The sequence below is a fragment of the Chaetomium fimeti genome (assembly GCF_033439085.1).
Source record: "Chaetomium fimeti strain CBS 168.71 chromosome Unknown B0H64scaffold_4, whole genome shotgun sequence".
NCBI classification, from domain to species: domain Eukaryota; kingdom Fungi; phylum Ascomycota; class Sordariomycetes; order Sordariales; family Chaetomiaceae; genus Chaetomium; species Chaetomium fimeti.
The window spans coordinates 203358-220953 of record NW_026944332.1 but is presented as its reverse complement, the minus strand read 5'-3'; the positions used below and the strand labels follow the sequence as shown (position 1 = coordinate 220953).

The 17596-nt window shown below is 55.7% G+C and overlaps 3 protein-coding genes across 3 annotated transcripts; all 3 read right to left on the bottom strand.

The window, feature by feature from the left end:
* Window positions 1-946: 946 nt before the first annotated feature.
* On the bottom strand, window positions 947-3178 carry B0H64DRAFT_321614 (uncharacterized protein; the record flags this gene model as incomplete). Its single annotated transcript, XM_062800526.1, has 3 exons — window positions 947-1088; window positions 1197-1610; window positions 1686-3178. The coding sequence occupies 3 exons, from the start codon at window positions 3176-3178 to the stop codon at window positions 947-949; spliced, it is 2049 nt and encodes a 682-aa protein (XP_062658665.1).
* Window positions 3179-11477: 8299 nt separating this feature from the next.
* Window positions 11478-12872, bottom strand: B0H64DRAFT_140327 (uncharacterized protein). Its single transcript, XM_062798260.1, has 3 exons — window positions 12855-12872; window positions 12437-12694; window positions 11478-12183 (listed from the first exon to the last, which is right to left on the bottom strand). The coding sequence occupies exons 2-3, from the start codon at window positions 12484-12486 to the stop codon at window positions 11664-11666; spliced, it is 570 nt and encodes a 189-aa protein (XP_062658664.1). The 5' UTR covers window positions 12487-12694; window positions 12855-12872; the 3' UTR covers window positions 11478-11663.
* Window positions 12873-16177: 3305 nt separating this feature from the next.
* On the bottom strand, window positions 16178-17339 carry B0H64DRAFT_140188 (uncharacterized protein). Its single transcript, XM_062798258.1, has one exon. It carries the CDS (start codon window positions 17013-17015, stop codon window positions 16260-16262), a length of 756 nt encoding a protein of 251 aa, XP_062658663.1. The 5' UTR covers window positions 17016-17339; the 3' UTR covers window positions 16178-16259.
* Window positions 17340-17596: the final 257 nt, after the last annotated feature.

Sequence of the window (17596 nt, the reverse complement as noted above, 5' to 3'; positions counted from 1 at the left end):
ATCATCAAGACAGTGCCGAACGCCCGGGTGCCTTTTTAAAGAAGTGCAGGTTGGGCCCGGTGAGGCCTGGCTACCTTGATGCCTGACCTTGAGTACTGGCGACAAGAGACGATGTAGCTCGACAACAGCCCTTTCGAGGGGCTTCTCAAGGCGACCGGCATCGGATGGCTTTGAGACCTGCCGCTCAAGACTCCCGTTTCCACGTCAACATGCCGAAGAGCCCCGATGTGTTAAGAGATCAGCATCTCGGCTGCATCCAGGTTGTTGACTTGCATGTCTGCAGCTGCATGCACTGGATCTCTAGCTGCAAGTAGGAAGCGCCCTCTCACTGTGGACTCAACCCTGGTTCCATAAGTGCCCTGCAATACATCCATGTACGTCTATGCAAGCCACCTTCCACACCGAGGGTTGAAGAACCAGTATACCGAGATTCAGTCTGTGGTGGGATCTTGAAGACTAGTGTCGACAAAACAAACAATGTCGGCTGAGACTCGGTAATGGAGGCAAGTTGTGCTGAAAGCCACATGATGACAAAGGGGGCAAGGCCCTAGTCAACTTCAGTTTAACACAAGATGGAAGATAGGAGAAAGGGAGTTAGGACTATGTTGTTACCCCCTATTGCCATTGCCCTTTTCACACTCTCGTCCTCACCGTCCACTTATTCCCTACTGATTCCCTGCTACATAGAGATGCCATCAACTCTTTCGATCGTTTGAACTCAACGATACGACTATCGAAGGCCAGGAAATAGTATTCGAATATAGGTTGTCAGTGAATATAGTGCTTCCATTGGGTGGGTTGAGTAGTTGGCAGTCCGAGCTGATAATCGAAACCAAGCTACCATTGTTGACGACTCCCCCGGTTACTTTCCACAAGCCAGAGCAGATCGTAGCAAGAGCGGCTAGAACATGGAACCACACGTTAGACCCATCTTCAAGTCCACACATCAGTCCTTCTTCTTCGCCGTCCCCAGCCGCCTATACTTCCTCTTATCCCCACGCCTCATCAGCCTCTGGTCCCTCGTCCCCTTGCCACCCTCCCAGAACCCATTCCCCCTCTTCCCAATCACACTCCTCCCACAGAACGCACTATCATCAACCACCACGTCAGCCAACCGCGACCAAACCCAACACCACCATACCCTCCCACAACAACACCAAAAAAAGGGGGGGAAAGAGAGACGAGATAATACGCACCAACTCTCCATCTGAAACCGCTGTTCCCGACTACACCACCCACACACCATCCTCGCCGCCCACTCATTCCCATGCTCCTCCTCCGCATCATGGCACTTATCACACGGATACACTTTCGCACAGCACGAGAACCGAAACCACCGATAACTCCTCCTATAATGGCTACAAGCCCCCCTCGCGGGGAGCGGCTCGCCCGCGCGCAGGCCCAGGCGCTCCTGGCGGCGGCGCGGGCCGGTTGTGGGTGGTGGTAGCTCCTGAGATCCGGGGGAATAGGCGAGGAAGCGTACGTCCGGGAGCGCGAAGGTGAAGCGGGTGTGGCAGTCGCGGCAGACGTTGGTGGTCGTCTCGCCGCGCACCGAGGTGAAGCCCGTGCGGGAGGGGGTGGAGCAGGTTGCGCAGGTTGGGGTGAAGGTGCTGGTGGGGGGGAGGGGCGGTGGTTAGTATTGGTGTGTGTGGGAGTTACTGCGAGGGGGGGGGGGGGGGGGTTACCTTGGGAGGAGGTCGGCTACGGTGCAGCCGGTGGCGTCGATGAAGCCGGCGCGGGTCGAGTGTTGGTGGATGAGCTCCTGGCGGAAGCGGACGGTGAAGGGGGTGGCGCACTTCTTGCAGCTGCTGGCTTTTTCAAGGTTGTCTACTAGACCGGTTATTTCGTTGATGGTCTTGCAGCGCTCGCATTTGATGTTGAGGTTGAGCATCGAAACCTGGAGTAGCTCGATGCCATACAGTTCGACAGAAGGGAACGACATTGCTGTCCCGCGTTCCGGCGTTTGTATGGGCAAGCTGGGTTCAGACGGCCCTGCCTCCTCGATGACGGCCCCTCCATCCTCGTCGTCCTCATCGTATGAGTCGTCTTCGGACTCGGAGCTGTCAGTGCCATCGTCAAGAGCCCATTCCATAGGTCGGGGGATGACATGCACATGGCCCTTCCCCGTATCCATAGAGGACGGGCGTGTGGCCTTTTCTGCCCCCTGTACCGCATTAACGGGTTTATCAAGGGCTGGCGCAGCCTCGGCGACCGTCTTCTGAGCCTGCTTCGCCAAGCTGTGCATGTTCTGGGCGAGGTAGTTCAGATGGCTTGTCAAGGACATCTGCTTCTGCTCGGCGGCCTTCTGTATGAAGAGCTCCTCGACCGGCTCGGCATCCTCAGATTCAACGTCGTTTAAGAGGATCCTTAACGGTTGGAGGGGATAGAGAAGCGGGATGATGAGTTGGACAGACTGGACGGGCTGAAGACCCGGGGGAAGGCTGGCCCTGCGGTTCGGTTGCAGGGACAAGGTGTAGATAATGCCGTCGCTGGACTTTTGGTAAACCGGAGAACGGCTCATGCGAGCTTCGAGTTGCCTCACATCTTGGGCTCGTCGTGCTTTAGCTTCAGCGATCTGGTCCTTGGAGTATGATTCCTCGGGGATGTATGGCCGATCCACAGGCGGTTTGGTGACTGTTTTGACAGGCTGTGAAGCTGGTACGGAAGCCGGTTCAGCATCCTGATTCCTGGTACCCTTGAATATGGTCAACTTGACCGTCTCCACCTTCTCCTTTGACAACAGTTCCTCCAGTTTCCTATCCAGAGCTTTAGTCAAGGTGAGGAGGGTGGCGCCGCGCTTCTCCCGGACGAGATCTTCCCAACCCCTTTCGATGTTGATGGAGAACCCCCGAGCAATATCCTTGTTCTTGATTCGTAGTTGGGGTGGGTTCTTTGGGTAGCCCTCCGGGACGCGGAGATCGCATTCCAAGTGGTCGAGGTCGAAGGGGAAGTCCGGGTCAGATGGTTTCAGGTGGAAGGAAAGGGAAACCTCTCCGTGACCGAGGTCGGTTTCCTTAGCGGAATATCGACGCTTGATTTGATCAATGTGGTAACTCTTTTTATCTTTGGTCTCTCGTTCTGGGACCGGCCTCGGCACGACCCGAGACTGTGGGGTCTCGACAACCGCTTGCCTGCTAGATCTGGTTGAGGCACCACCGCGTGGCCGAATCGGTATCATTTTGCGGAGAGGGGAGGTCTTTCAATAGTAAATTGATAAAAATGCGAGTATGAGAGGGTGTCAAAAATAATTTGGATGCTGTTAAACAAGGCGCCGGCGAGAATGTTGCCGCAAAACTGATGTGGCAATTAATCGATTCCCAGTGTCAAAACCAAATCGCCTCCCGCTCCTTCACTCCAATTTTCCAAGTCCTCCCAGACTTCAATACTCTTAAAACTAATAAGAAATCGCCCCTGCCAAAAATGCAACACCACAAAGGGAGACGGCGAGGAGGAAAAGAAGCGTGAGTCAGAATGACTCAGATTGAACCAGATGCAGGAACGAGGTTGAAAGTGGGGTAGTTCATCCAAAACGACAACTCAGGCCTGTCTGTGTGCACGGGCCATACAGGTTCAAGAAGCACCTTCCTTCACATCTCGATTTTTGCCTTGCACCAACGAAATCTCAAAACCTTTCCATCACCTCTCTCATTAATTCTTATTGATTCTTAACTCAGAAGAAAAAGCATGACCATACACGCCCGGGCACTGGCTCGTCTCGGAATGTGGGGCAAATCCCAGCGGTCATTAGCAAACTCGACAGGCGCGTGACACGGGTCGACGGCTCAATTTGAAGTGTCTTGTCAACTCCTGTCGAGCAAGCAAAGAGCTAAAGTAACAAAAAGTCGTGATCGGCGCTATTACCAATCGTCGCCTCATTATCGAGTAGCTTCTGGAACATCCAACCCGAGCAACTGTTCTTGGGCCTTTGTCAGCTGCCGGGTTGGTTTTGCTGAAGGGAGCGACCGACTTGGTATTGCCATAACCAGCAACGCTCATGCAACCTCACAACGACGCCCAAAGTACCGATACACCATGGAAACACAGACCATCCTCCAAGCAGCTCGTCCTTCAAGACACCGCGCTTTGACAGTCAAATATGAGATGTCAGGTGCGCCTGCCCCTGCATTGGCGGCCCCATGAGCGCTAGCGGAATCCGGGGAAGATTTCAGGGGCCGAAAAGCCCAGCTCGAGCCCGGCCTGTCCGAGTCGGGTCCATTGCAAAAACAGAGCCGAAATGAGTTGCGGCCTGAGATGGACCTGTTCATAAGATCAGGCTTTCTCCACTCTCTACAATGATCGGCCCGATCGGGCGGTGCGGCTTTGATTGCTTGAGCATTGCATCATGCTTTCGGCCCATCGCAACCGAAGGAACCAGGGCATGGTGCTGTTGGGGACATGTTCAGGGCATGCCTGAAGGAAATCCGCCTCGGCCGAACGGTCAACGTCGCGCCATAATCGTCCCCACATCGGGTCGAGAAGAGATTTTTCCTCCAAGCGAGTCAAGAGAACGGCAACGCCGACCCCGACGTCAACGCTCGCGGTTTTCCCTGAGCACTGACTCGCAGGGGACGGCCGTTCGTCTCCTGGGGCTGACTGGCGTGGGTCCCAAACATCCTCGCCGGGATTCGTACCCTGTGCTCCATCCCAAGTGGAAGCTCCTCCGTACACTAACTCGTTAGTCGTCGCCGACGACACCTTCCACGCGGTTTCCAGAAGCCCTCGACGCCCCAAGAGGTCAAAAAGTGCTGGGAGCTGGTCCCTGTCCTGTGCAAATGCCTTCCCCAATCCGGAAATCACCGGCTCGATCGCCAGATGTTATTGGCTGCCCTGGGACCAAGAATGGCCTGGCTCGAGCCTAGTCAAGGATCAAAAGTCCAGTGTGGGTCGTGTCCTCCGTTTTCAACCTTCATGAAAAAGAACGCTGAGTGTTTCGTTCATGCCTCTATTATTTTTATTATTTTTATCAAAAAAACAGGAATAAACAGCGGACGAACGTGGTTCCGTTCGGCTCGCAGTCAATTTCCCGGGAAACTGGTTACCAATGATGATGTGCTCGCCTCCACTCATGTTTCACCAATTGTTGCCGGATCCTACACAGCAGACGACGTCACCACTTGTTCCTCCTTGTCGAGCCGTTGCTTCTCGGGCAAGGGAAAAAGCCCTGAGGCCATCGTCGCAATTGTCGAACGCCAACGATCTATGATGTAGAGGAAATACTGGATCACATCACTTCGATCAAGATCGCGGCTCTTAGATTGGGGGGTTAAGATCTCACGCGAAAGGATCCCTCGACAAGCTCTTTGCCATGCGAGAGAACATGTCGATTTGGCACCGGCAAATGCAGATCCCCTTATGATCTCTCCCGCAAACAACCCAATCGCATTTCATCGTATTGCCGCAGCAATCAGGTGCCACGGTACCAGATGCCCATCAACAAATCCCACGCGGCTCAACCTCTGACGTCGACCACCAAGTGATCTCACTGTTGCATCTTCCATTGGGCAAGCAGCGCCTTCTACTTCATCGGTGCTTATGTCTGAGATCATAGTGAGAGTACGTGTACAGAGCTGATGGAGCGAGGGATGAGAAGTGTGTCAAGATACATGGTACATTTCGTGGTGGGTGTTGCCTTGTACCAGCTACGATCGTGATCTGCTTCTAGGGATTGTCCGGCTTTCCGGTAGGTCTTGACGCGGTGGTGACATTGCAGATGGAGAATATTTGCGGAATAAGCACACTTGAGCGCGGAATGCGTGGTTGCAGCCGCGGACAACAATGCCCAATATCTGTCTATGGAGCTCTAACCCATACAAGGACTCAAGGCAAAGTCATTTTGCAGTTGCCGTCTGACTTGGGATTAACATTCAGTCAGGTCGAGGTTCACCCGGGCAATAAAGCTTATACATTTGGTTAAGTTGGAATTCTTTTATCGGGCCTTAGGAACACATAACCCATAACACTCGAGAAACCCGCCCGAACCCGGCAATTATCTTATTTATAAAGTCGAGTAATCACATCACAACTGCACCCTCTCCCTAGGCGATGTGTAAAGCTTAAAGCTATTACAGCACATAAACGTTGTCTAAAGGAACCTTCACTGTGTCCTTCCTTGGAGAACAGCATGCCTAAACCGGGACGCGACGTCCTCTCTGATCCTGTTCGTGCGGATTCCACATCATAATTTTGGCCCTGTTTGTGGTTATCTATAACTTCTGGTTTCTATACAACCTCCTTGGTTAGAGGCGGCGGCTAAAGCTGCGGTTAGTAGTCGCTTCTAGTTTCAATAGAGGTATTGTGATATCTGGTGTTTTCTCTAATAGAGAGATGCCTATGAACTTGCTCCTATTTAGTAACTACAAAAGGTCTTATAACGGTATACAGGTTTGCCGTTTAGGTTGAGAGACCAGTACCCGGACTTATGTGTAAGTGTATATGGATGCCGTGCTTTTGCGCTTCAGAGTTTGGAGTCCCTCGAGCTTTTGGCTTTATCTACACCTCAGCTTGTTCCCAACCAGTTTGATGCAAATGCCAGATGGCAAATAAGGCTCAAAGCAGAGAGGCAAGGGAATCAGGACACTGATGGGTTTCCCAGGTCCTTATTCCTGTTTTGATGCTGGTGTTGGTTCCAATTCCCAGGGTGAGACGGACATAGGCTCAATACAAGTTCATCATGAAGAACTCGTTCCTACCGTCCTTCCTGAGACAAGGCCTTGGACCGACCAATTCCTCAAGTATCAACGCCGTTTGCTATCAATTCTTTCGCTCTTTGCACGATGTTTCCGTGCCCCATCGCCGTTTGAAACAGCCGAGCCCTGATCCTCAACGCACACCGCAAGCATACACAGGAACTAAGGGCTTTGTAACCAGCACCAGTAAGACGGTTCGACCAACAAGGCAAATAGAGAATTTACAGGAGATACAAGCACTAAACAACTATCCTCAGACTCTCGTCCGGCTCACAATACCTTCAACGGCAAAGTCAACATCCCCCAGCGCCGCCATCCAACCACAGTCTCACCCTGTTTCAGAAAGGCACCTCGTGATCGCGGCCGCGCCGCCTCCCACCATGCCCCCTCAGCCCGCCCACCGGCCGTCTCACATCACAACCTCCCAAGCCGCAAGGTTCTGCGGTCTACCACCTCGCGTAAACTCACGAGACAGCCAAAACACCACACAGCATATCCACAACCCGAGGGGTAAAGAGAAACAAGGTCGTTGCAACACACCCAGCCGTGCCAGCGCAACCGCAACCGCAGCAGTCAGAAAAAAGGGGATCCGCTGATCGCCTCCCCCCAGCGTAACCCTCGCGTTGTCTCTCGCACCCCCCCATGACCGCAGCCCTATGTAACTGGCCAGGCCGGGAGGGGGACCCGACTGGCCCGATTGACCGGTCGGTCGGGGGTTGAGGGGGTGGCGACCATGGTGTGCCGCGCTGGGGTCGCAGCGCGGTCGCTGATGGACACGATGGAATAGATTAAGCCTGGCACCCAGCACGTTTGTGTGTGCACAGATTATAGATTACATACACACCCCCGGGCTTAAAACCTTATTGTTGACGACGGCGGCTTGTGGTAGGTGGGGATGCGAGGCCTTTTTCGGCAGTGTGGGCAAGTGCCGGCCGGCTGATTACTGTGCATGGCGGTGCAGGAGGGGCGGGTGTGTTCTTTCTTTACCGCAGTCGTTGTTGTTTGCTGGCCTTAGAAGGTGATGAGGTGCAGAGCTCTTGGTCGAAAAAAAAGGGGGGATGGAACGGAGGGCGCTGTCATCGCCGGCGCCTGTGCCTGTGTCCCGACTGCCCTCCCGCGCGGCGACCTCGCCCAGCAGCCGGCAGTGCTGTGCGGGTAGTATGGAACGGTGGGATTTATCATCGCCCAAACGGCGCAAGCCCATTGATTCGTTTCCCCAAATGTTTCATGCCTTACCAACACGGCCGGCTCACCTCGAGGGCGGCGCCGACCGGCCAAGCGGCCTCGGCCAGGCGCACAATGCGCGCGAGTCAGAGTCACGAACGCATACCGCCCACGCCCACGCCCGCGACGCTTGACCCGGTAGTTAGTGGGGGTTTTGGTTTGCGCGGGGGCGGTTCGGTTCTGTGGAACGACGCCGCCGAAGTCGCGGAGCAGCCCCTCCTTTTCAACAACCCAACACCAACGTGGCAGGGCATCACGGCCCAGTCGGCAGGCTCCGAGACCCTGACCGTCGACGACGGCTCCTCCCCAGCCTATCTACATACACTACGGTGCAGGCCAGTACCGGTCACCGCACGAGGGGCATGCGCTCGCTCGCCAATTCAAACGCTGTGCGACCCCGCCGCCGCGGCGGGGTCGTGGGGGGAGGGGGAGCCGCCGGACGTCTCCGAGCCTGAGCCCGCCGACGAAGGGACTACGCAGATTTGAGAGTGAGATGCGGCCGGGTATGCCGGACGAGAGAGGGGTGCTGCGGGTTCGTTGGCACCGGCGCGGTTACTGAAGAGGGGTTGGAGATGGTTGAGATTAGGTTCGTTGCCTTCGCTGACCACGGGAGGCCGCCCTGGATAACTCGGTTCCAATCAGCGAGACCTGGGAGGTCTTGCTCGTCTGTCTTTCGCTCTGGGGCGGTCTGCGGAGCTTGGGAGAGACGCCTCCGCCACGGTGAAGGACCTCCTGGAGGTGGATAGTTGCCCACTTCAACGTCGTGCGTATCGACAATGATAGGGGAGCGTAGTCTGATGCTAAGTGGCTGGGGAGGCTGTTCTTGGGCCTCGACTAAACTTGCGCAGCAACCTGACGCTTACCGGTTCATTTCCCCCAGGGAGTCAACGCCACTCGAATGGCGACATGCTGACCAGTTTCGTTGTGAGGACGCTGGACTCTCAGATGATGCGGGGTTTCTGTTTTTGGACTTTGATGAAGTCTCAGAAAGGAAACGTCAAAGCGGGTGGAGGTCCCTGCAGCTCTGGTCCGGAACTTCGCTTCGCTTGCCGAACCGGCCTGGAGCCGGCTTCTGGTTGTCAATGCTTTGCGGTCGTTCGCAAGGGTTCTTGATCACCTCATCATCGCGGGGTGCGGTGCGGCACGGCCACGGCGTGGGGTGAGTGAGGGATAGAGCGTATTTCGAGAGGGACGTCGAGGTGACGCGCCGTGATCGGATCCATCGCGAACCAGTGGTGCTCCTGGCAGTGAACCACGGGACAGGCCGAGTCTTGGGCGAACATCGAGAGCACGCAATGGTTCCACCAACCAGGCTCAACCCCCTTGGGGCCCTTGCTTCCCCGCCTCAAAACCACCCCCGCGTCCAGGGGTTGGAACGCGGCTGGAGAGTCAGCTGGTGCTCACTTGACCAGCGATCATGGGCTACGCAGCCGAGGACCGGGCTGTGATCAATGCAGTGCGCGGATTTGCTTCGCGCCCACAGAGAGAAAAGCAAGACCAAGATGAGGAACCGCGCCGATGCCGCCAACGCTAAATGTGACTTCAGCGGCTAGGTTGGAAACGGGCAGATTCGAGGCGATGTCCCTGCGAGATTCTTGTTGAAACGGGCGAAGTCCCGTCTCCGGCTGGGCAGCCGGATTCCGTCTCCGAGTCATATCCCCTGACGGAGACCCGACCATCACAGTCATCAGCGAGGATGTGCTGAGGATTGAAGTGAGAATTGCCAGTCCATCCTCGTTGGCCCATCGCGTCGTTCGACCCCGCGAGGGAGGATCCGAGTTCACCGTTGAAAACCCACCAACGAAGCGCGCTGGCGCCCCGCGCAACGGTGCCAACCGCGACCGTGACCCGCGGTCCAAGCGCGGGGCGTTCGGGTCATTTTAGCTGCCGTGCCGGCGCCAAAGGGTCTGGGCGGAGCGTCCTGAGCCATTTAAGGCGGCCGCGTCTTTCACGTCCGCCGGCTAAATGGAGAGCCAGGGTTGGGCTGAGAGAACTTCTCTCAGCCCATCAGCTGGCCCTCCGGCAAGTCGCCCAGGAGACATTAACCGGGTGATTTAGCCTGCGCGGGGACCAGGGCGACAAGCCTCACCGGCGTGCCAGTGAGTGCTCATGGCTCATCCTTCGTTCGGGACGTACCTGAGGTAGACCAGAGCCAACGAACCTCGTCGGGCCTTTTGGATATGAGGGACGGGATGAAGAGGCGGTCAAGAGTTTCTCGAAAGTCTCGTGCCTCGAATCCCGTCTTGGACTCCGTCCAATCAGCCTTCGAACGGGATGCCGGTGATCTCGGCCTGGAAGTACCGATATGTTGAGACAGGGAGAGAAGTTGAAACGGGCTTAACGAGGTTGGTGAGATAAAATCAGAAAAACCAAAAACCGAAATATGCATGCCCGATTCGCAAACAGAAGGCAGGACTCTGCCGGCACTTGACAACCGAGTTGGGTTGCGTAGGGCTGGATTTGGCAACCCCAATCCTCCCCAGTTCCAGAAACAGCCAGCCCACCCAAGTCTTCAGCCCAAAACTGCTCGACCTGATTGGACATCCTCCCTCAAGCAAGACAACGGCGAAGCTTCACCGAGCGGCTCACCTGCGCGCCGGGACAAGTTCCCATTGGGTTGTCCAACCCCGTGTTGTGCGACCCTGTGGCTGACGGTTGAGCTCGTTCGTCTGACCACGGGGAAACTCATTGATCAGAAGGCCGGGGCAGTGGAACGGTCCGGTGCGGGAGTGTCGTAGCGCCGGGTGCTTCCCCGGAGAAGTGATGAGATATGAACCAGGGAGTGAACGAATGTGGCGCAAGAAAGTTCTGAGGTCAGCAATATATGCCATGCCGTCCAGATGTCCCGCCGCGGAGTGTATGTATGTAGCAGTGTAGAGAATCGAAATGATCACGCCATGCCCCTAAAATTGAACGATAGTGGAGGTCGGCGACGACAAACCTGACGTCGCCGAGCGAAAGGATTGAGAAGGGGGTAGTAGAGAGGCGGCAGAAGCGAGGTGCTGAAGTGAGCATGCTGACGATACAGTCGTGGCGGTCTCACAACGTCAATGCTAACTGTATCACGAGATGACCTGGATCATGCCCCTTTTCATCTCCTCGACTCCAGGAGTCGAGAACACGCCGGGCCCGAAGGCAGAATCCCAGCCAGCCGCGTGGTGACCGTGGGGGACGGGAAGCTGTTCCACGAACTCGGTTGTGGGTTAACATGGTCCACCAACCCTCGGTGCTGCTTGTGAGACTCGTGCCGGATTTTGAATCAGCCCTGCTGCGCGGTCATGGAGCTGTTGCTCGCGCTGCTGCATGTCTTCGGATCTCATTTGCTTGCTCGCGGCATCGGCGAAATTTGCTTTGGGGTTGTACGACATCGTCACTTGGCTGAGGTAAAGGGGTGATCAGGAGACACGAGACTGACAGTAGCCTTTGACGCCTCGCTGGGTGAGCCGAAAGGTGACACAACAAATGCGTTGCTTCGTGATAGAGAAGCCGCAATACCAATACCCTCGTTAATCCGCGGCGCTGGGTTCAGGATGGTTGCACCGCAGCTCTGTCGGACTCCGGTTGAGAGGGATAAGGGTCAGATGGCACCGTAGGCCGTATAACTGGACTGCCTAGCTATTGTTGGTTCAGTTCATCATCGCCAAACCGTCCTGAATGGCCCGGATGCTGTCGAAGCAGACCATCGTGTACTACCATCGAAGCTGGGCGGAAGCAATATCATCAAAGTTCTGATGACCATACTCAGAAAGGGAGTTAACAGCCAAGCAATCCGATTCGACACCCAATAGCTGCGCCGTGAGGTGCCAACTGCCGGGACAAGGTCAACGAGTCAGCGGTGTGGCTCGGGTGCAAATTAATGGCCGCAGCTTGCGTGTCAGAGGCGCATCCGTGTGGTTTGGAGGATTGACGAAGTGGTGTTCCGCTGCACATGAGATCTCTGCTTCGCCGTTGTAGGTTGCCCTCAGGGGTTGCGGGCATGACCGGAGTGCAAAGGAACGGAAGAAAAGAGAAAAGAAAAAAAAGAATAAATAAAATAAAATTCAGTAAAAAGCCCCATAATTCGGAAAATTCGATTAAAGACCTCTGCGTCAAAGATACACGCTCTTTCCTACATGCAGCATCGTGTCTCGAAGAAATCCCGGAACGGGAGGACAATCGATCGGATGCAGCTTGCCTTGTCTCTGCTTGCTTCGCACTCGGCCGAATCGGGTTTTGACCTATCCGTGCTGTTGTATTACACAGATCCAGGCTGCTTCCGCTGGCTGCAATTGCTCTGGACCTGATTAGATGACTGTCATTGTTGTTGAATCTTGAGTCATTGAATTGATGATGAGTTGGATGAAGAGAACTTCGAAGCCTGAAGGCCGACGTTGGTTGGTTTGGGTGGATTCGGCCCCACCAACAGCCACTGAAAAGCCACGATGAGGGGCACCGAGAGGTGGGCCTCTGTAATTCCAGCGCCCAGGAGCCTGGAACTGATTTCCCCAGGTTCCCCAGATCCGGGGAATCAGCCTGAAAACACCAACCTCCATGCCCGAGCCTTGTCCCGAAATTCGAGGTGGTGACTTCGAGCCATGTTCACGGTACTTTGCACATGGCAACCCGGCCGGTGAAACCGCAATCTCGACTCCGGGTCGTCTTGCTACCTAGCGAGCAGTCTTCTCGGTTCCAACGGGGGAAGTACGAGGTAGCGCTGTGCTGTCCAGAGAGGTGGACTGCCGGGCCGGGTTGGAGTGCGTGCCATGACCGCTCCTCGTCACCGAACCGACCCCTCAAGTCCCGCACTTCCGGCGCAATTATCAGCCACGTGGGATTCGAAAGTACCCCAATTTCCACTCTGCGGGATTGTCGAGAGTCGTTCCCGAGACCCTGCGTTGCTCGCTTGTTCGGTCCTGCTTGCCATTGCTATCCTCGGTGTGGAGGAGTTGCGTCAGAGGAACGTACCAAGTAACGACAGCCCGAGAGAACGCTGGCTTGTCAGCGGTGTCATCCGGGGAAAGCAACGAACTTGCCCGCCGCTGCTGACCCGGACAACCAACAACCAAACCACACAAGTGCATGTGAGTGAGGGACAACGCAATTGCCGCATCGCCCATCCATCATTAGCAATGGCCGAGCGGGGTCCGACCCGTGCGACAGGCGCAAAGGCCAGGCTGGGCGAGCGGGCCAACAAAAAAAAGAACACAAGTCACTTGACGAGCGCCGCCTCGGTGGCACCACGGCGGCGGCGACCTCGCTTGGAATCCCGCTTCGGGTTTTCGTGATTGGCTTCCTGTTCAGGCATTGACTGGCCGGGCCGGTGGAAGAGGCTCGACGTTGAGCGGGACTCGAAAAAAGCTGCTGCTCTCCTGCTGCTGCGCCCGAACAAGATGGAAGTCTGAGGCCCAAAGTGGGTGCACATGACTGACTCCTGGGTGGCGCGGCAAGCGGCAAAGAACGGGCAGGCGAGGCAAGGCAAGGCAATCGACTCCATTTTGCCCCGTCCGTCCGCCCGCTATGTACATACAATTCCGAACCGAACAACGTGATCTGCAGCCGAGAATCTGGGGAAATGGTTGAGCGTGGAAGCGACTTTGGCGAGAAGGAAGAAAACTGGTGATCCCGTTCCCGAGGTCACGACACCGGGGATCTGGCCAGCTGTCGACCGACTGACCACACCCTGGACAACGCACCTTACACGCGGCAGTCGCTGGAGCGGCCGATCGAGGGTCCAGTGTCTCAACAGCACACACCCTCTCGTCTGGGCTTCACCACTCCGGACCCTGAAACGACCGCGGCGGCGGGTGAGTGTTGCTGTGACCCTACCTTCCCGCCCACCGAGCGAAGATCATCAGGTCCATTTCGCTCGACTGTGTCTTGGTCGCCTTTTCTCGGGAAGTCAGACCATCCATCCCGTATCCCGCGTGTCTCAGGCCTGGGCTAGATGGATGAAGCGGTGAGACATCAACGGGACGCTGAGGTTCATCAACCACATTGTGTATTGACGTGGTTGTTGGACAGGCGTGACAGGCCATATCAAAGTGTATTTTAAGCATTAACCGCACAGGGCTGAGAACTTCGATAGCCTTGTGACCTGTTCGTTTGCATCGGCTAATGTCGTCAAGTACCGAACGAACCCGCTGGCCAGACGAAAAAAACGGCCGCAACGGCGCCGCATTGCCGGTCCGCTTATGCGGGCTACGGCTGGGCAGGCGGAGCTGAAGGTTCCCGACTGCTTCTCTGTGTCCTCTTCGGCAGCTCAATTCGAAACGGTCGATCGGCGCCCGGGCGAACACTGAGCGGAACGGTTTACGGACCACCCGTCAGCGTCCCATTGAGTGCTCTGGCGATGCAACCAGCGTATTCCGTACAATATGTGGCAATGCCACGGTTGCGATGACCCCAGATGCCAAGCATCATGATCTGTTTCCTGCTTCTGGGAACGGTAACTCAAGACGGGTTGAAACTCCACAGAGAGACCCTGGGAAAGTCGGCTCGACCTTGCATACACAGTCCGGCACTTGGCAATAAATAAATAAAATAAATCAAAAGATAAAAAAGATCAAATGGTAAAAGAACGAGCGTTGATTTAATCCCGAGTTTTGACGCAATTGTTGTCCTGTCATCCACCGGTGTGGATTTCCCGAGTCAGGTAGTTACCGGCGGTCTTCCTCTTCACGGCTTTCCTTGCCGCGGCTCCACGGGGTTTACCCCGGCCAGTTGAGGCTGGCCGGCCGAAAGGGGGAGTTTGTTGCGATGGAAAGAGGAATATCACGTCACGAAACGCGTCCTTTCGCCCCAAACTCGGTTGTTTCTTCATCAGATGGGTTTGTCAACTGACAGCCGTCCCCCGTTCATCCTCACGACCATGTGTAAAGCCGGGGTTGCCCGGGATTGCCCGGGGCCGAGGCGGGGCAGGGGGTCCGGCGAGTTAAATGCCTCTTTCCTACATATGGGCGGTGACCTCGGGACTCGGCTCTGAATAATCGGGGGAGGTTTGCGACTGGAGCCTCTCGACAGGTTCATGCCGCGACGTCTTGTGATTCTCTGAAGAAGTCAGAATTTTTCTCCGACTTGTTTCGTAACTCGATGTCTCTCGGTTGGTTGAGATGCACCAGTCCCTGAGACGCGGCGACGCAATAAAGCGGAGACATCAAGGTGTGAACGAGCGGTGAGGCGGTGACGGCAGCAAGAGCGAGCAGGAATTCCTTGTCGGAAAAGCGCTTGCCGTGTGGATTTGGCAGATGGGCAAACAGGCACGGACAGGGAAAGTGACTCGACAGCAGCTTCGGCAGATGCGTCTTCAAACTGAGGCGAGAATGGCCAATACACAGGAATCGACATGCACAGTCGATCATTCATTCGTAGGGCCGGAATGACGGACAGCTAACCTGGCAGACTTCGTACCTGGCCGCAGACACAGCGTTTCCCAATTGGCGGATGTTTTTGTTCTGAAGATTGCCCCTCGGAGCCGGCGCCACATCCGTCATACATGAAAATACTTGATGTGGCACACGACTGCACGAGCCACAGTGCCACATTTCGTCTCATTCTCCCACCAAGGCGCACGTGGATGTGGGGTTGACTTCGGTCTAACAACGGACGGATCCACCACATGAGTTCGTGAGGTGTTTTCCAAGTCTGTTAGGTTGCGACGGGCAGTCATTCCGACCAGGGGACTTGTGAGGCAGGCACGGCAGGGGATTGAAAAAGGCCATTCTCGCCAAGCTGACAATTCTCGAACCCCATCCTCTCATGCGCTCGAGTCGAAAACCCCCAAGCAGTGTCGTCACAATGGAGACACGTTCCACTAGGGAGTCGGGCCGTCGCCGACTCACAGCAAGGAAGATGATGGACCGAGGGGAATAATTACGCCGGGACGACGGGGTTCAGGGCTCCGCAATGTTCTGGAAAACCCCGAAAATCTCCTTCGAGGGAGCCAAGAGAAAATCACGGGGCGATTCCTCTCCACACGTGCCGGGTAAATTTCGTCGACTTTTTTGACATCTGCGATGCGATGCGAGGCGAGGGCCTGTGAATAACCGTCGGGACGGAACTGCGGGGAGGACCGATTAATCCCGGATCTTTCATCAAAATTCTCATGGCGTCCATGGGTTTGAGAACGCCGCCGTTGCGGCAATCCTGGACCGACCCAAGGAATTCGGCGTTTGTCGCATCGAGTTTTCTTCAGATGCGACGATACCATCGCAGAGTTCCCGAGACATTCATCGGGATGATATTCTAGGTTCCGACCGAGTGGACGAGAAACGGCGAGAACAATCTCGTCCAGGGCCGCTGGGTCTCGCCTCCGTGTCTTCACGCGCCGAGGTGAAGACCTTCTGAGGCCTCGCCTTTCTGTTCTGTCTGTTGTTAAGGCAAGGATGTTGGGCCGCGCCAGAGACCGGCACCGCGGCTCGGTTCGAGCGCGGCGTGCTCGGTCACCAAAGACGTTGAAGTGCCTGGCTTGGCGCCCGAGAACGTTGCCAGGATGCAACGTTCAGGGATTGGATCGGGGTCTCCCTGCATCGGGGAAAGCGTTCGGCGTTCCTTCGTCATGTTGCCGGCTTTTGATGAAGGGGAATCATGGCATGTGGTCCTCCACTTCTTCCTGGTATGTAACAATGGATATCTGAGACGGATGACACTGTGAATTCCGTTGGCGGTGATTGGTGTTTGCGGACACCTGCTCGCGCTGACCTGGCTGGTCGAAACGTTGGGTGCTTGTATGTAATGACCGACCTTTGCGGCCGTCAGGTGAGAGCTTGTGGCGAAACGTTGTACGGAGGGATTCGTTTTGCGAGGACGAGGAAATCGGAACCTTTTTAGCAAGTAAAGACCTGCCATTATTCTTGTGCTGGTTGACTTGACCTCAGGCGTTTGTAATTTTGTATGTCTTTGAAACGCGACTGGCCTGCGGTTTGTCCACAGCAACCTCAGGGTTCGCCCTCCGTTTCCTAGTCGGTGAGACTCGACCAAAACCTTCCATCCCCACTGTTTTCCGGGTGGGGACCCCGACGAAGTAAACTCGCTTATCTTGGATTCCATACCTCGATACCCGATGCCTGTTGTCTTCAGTTCCCGAATGTCGGCTGGCGCACTGCATCGCCATCGATGTCGTGGACACATGGGCTGGGAGAGTCAAGGGGAATCAGCCTACGCGGAGCCCGGACCAGCTACAAAATCGGCCACTCAAATTGGGATGATTCGCACGTAAACCCCGGTCGGCTCTGTTTATAAGTGGTGTCAACATCCCTCAGCTGTCAGCAGACAGACGACACGCATCCGCAAAGCAGATCCCGGACGCCGATACCCGACGGGCGTCATGTCCAATTCGATGGGGAACGATACGAACGTTGCACAGAAATCGGGCATTCTATCTGTGCGTGCTGTGTCAAACCGAGGCCGCACTGACTGGCCGTTCGCTTGGACTTTTCGGAGTATGTCTAGGTACATACTCGCTCTCGAGGCCCCGGGCCGCGGTGTCTAGTCCAGTTGGCCAGGGTCCAGAGGTTGCACGGCCTTGCTTAACCAGATCCTCAGAAATGCAGCACATACATACTTACATCCAAGTTGCCAACCATACGTGTGTCCATAAATACAATGCAAGGTTGTGGCAGAAACGCGTGGTGAACGTTGCGTAACGAACGCCCGCATCTCCCAACCCCTGTCCCAAGGGAAGCCGCATTGGCACAAGCCAAACACCACGC

Excerpts from the sequence above, each read along its gene's own strand:
- B0H64DRAFT_140327 (XM_062798260.1), bottom strand. The coding sequence starts at position 12,486 with ATGGCTCGAAGTCACCACCTCGAATTTCGGGACAAGGCTCGGGCATGG. Across the intron at positions 12,184-12,436 it reads GACAAGGCTCGGGCATGGAG|AGCAATTGCAGCCAGCGGAA; the intron begins GTTGGTGTTTTC and ends AATCAGGTCCAG.
- B0H64DRAFT_140188 (XM_062798258.1), bottom strand. The coding sequence starts at position 17,015 with ATGTGTCCACGACATCGATGGCGATGCAGTGCGCCAGCCGACATTCGG.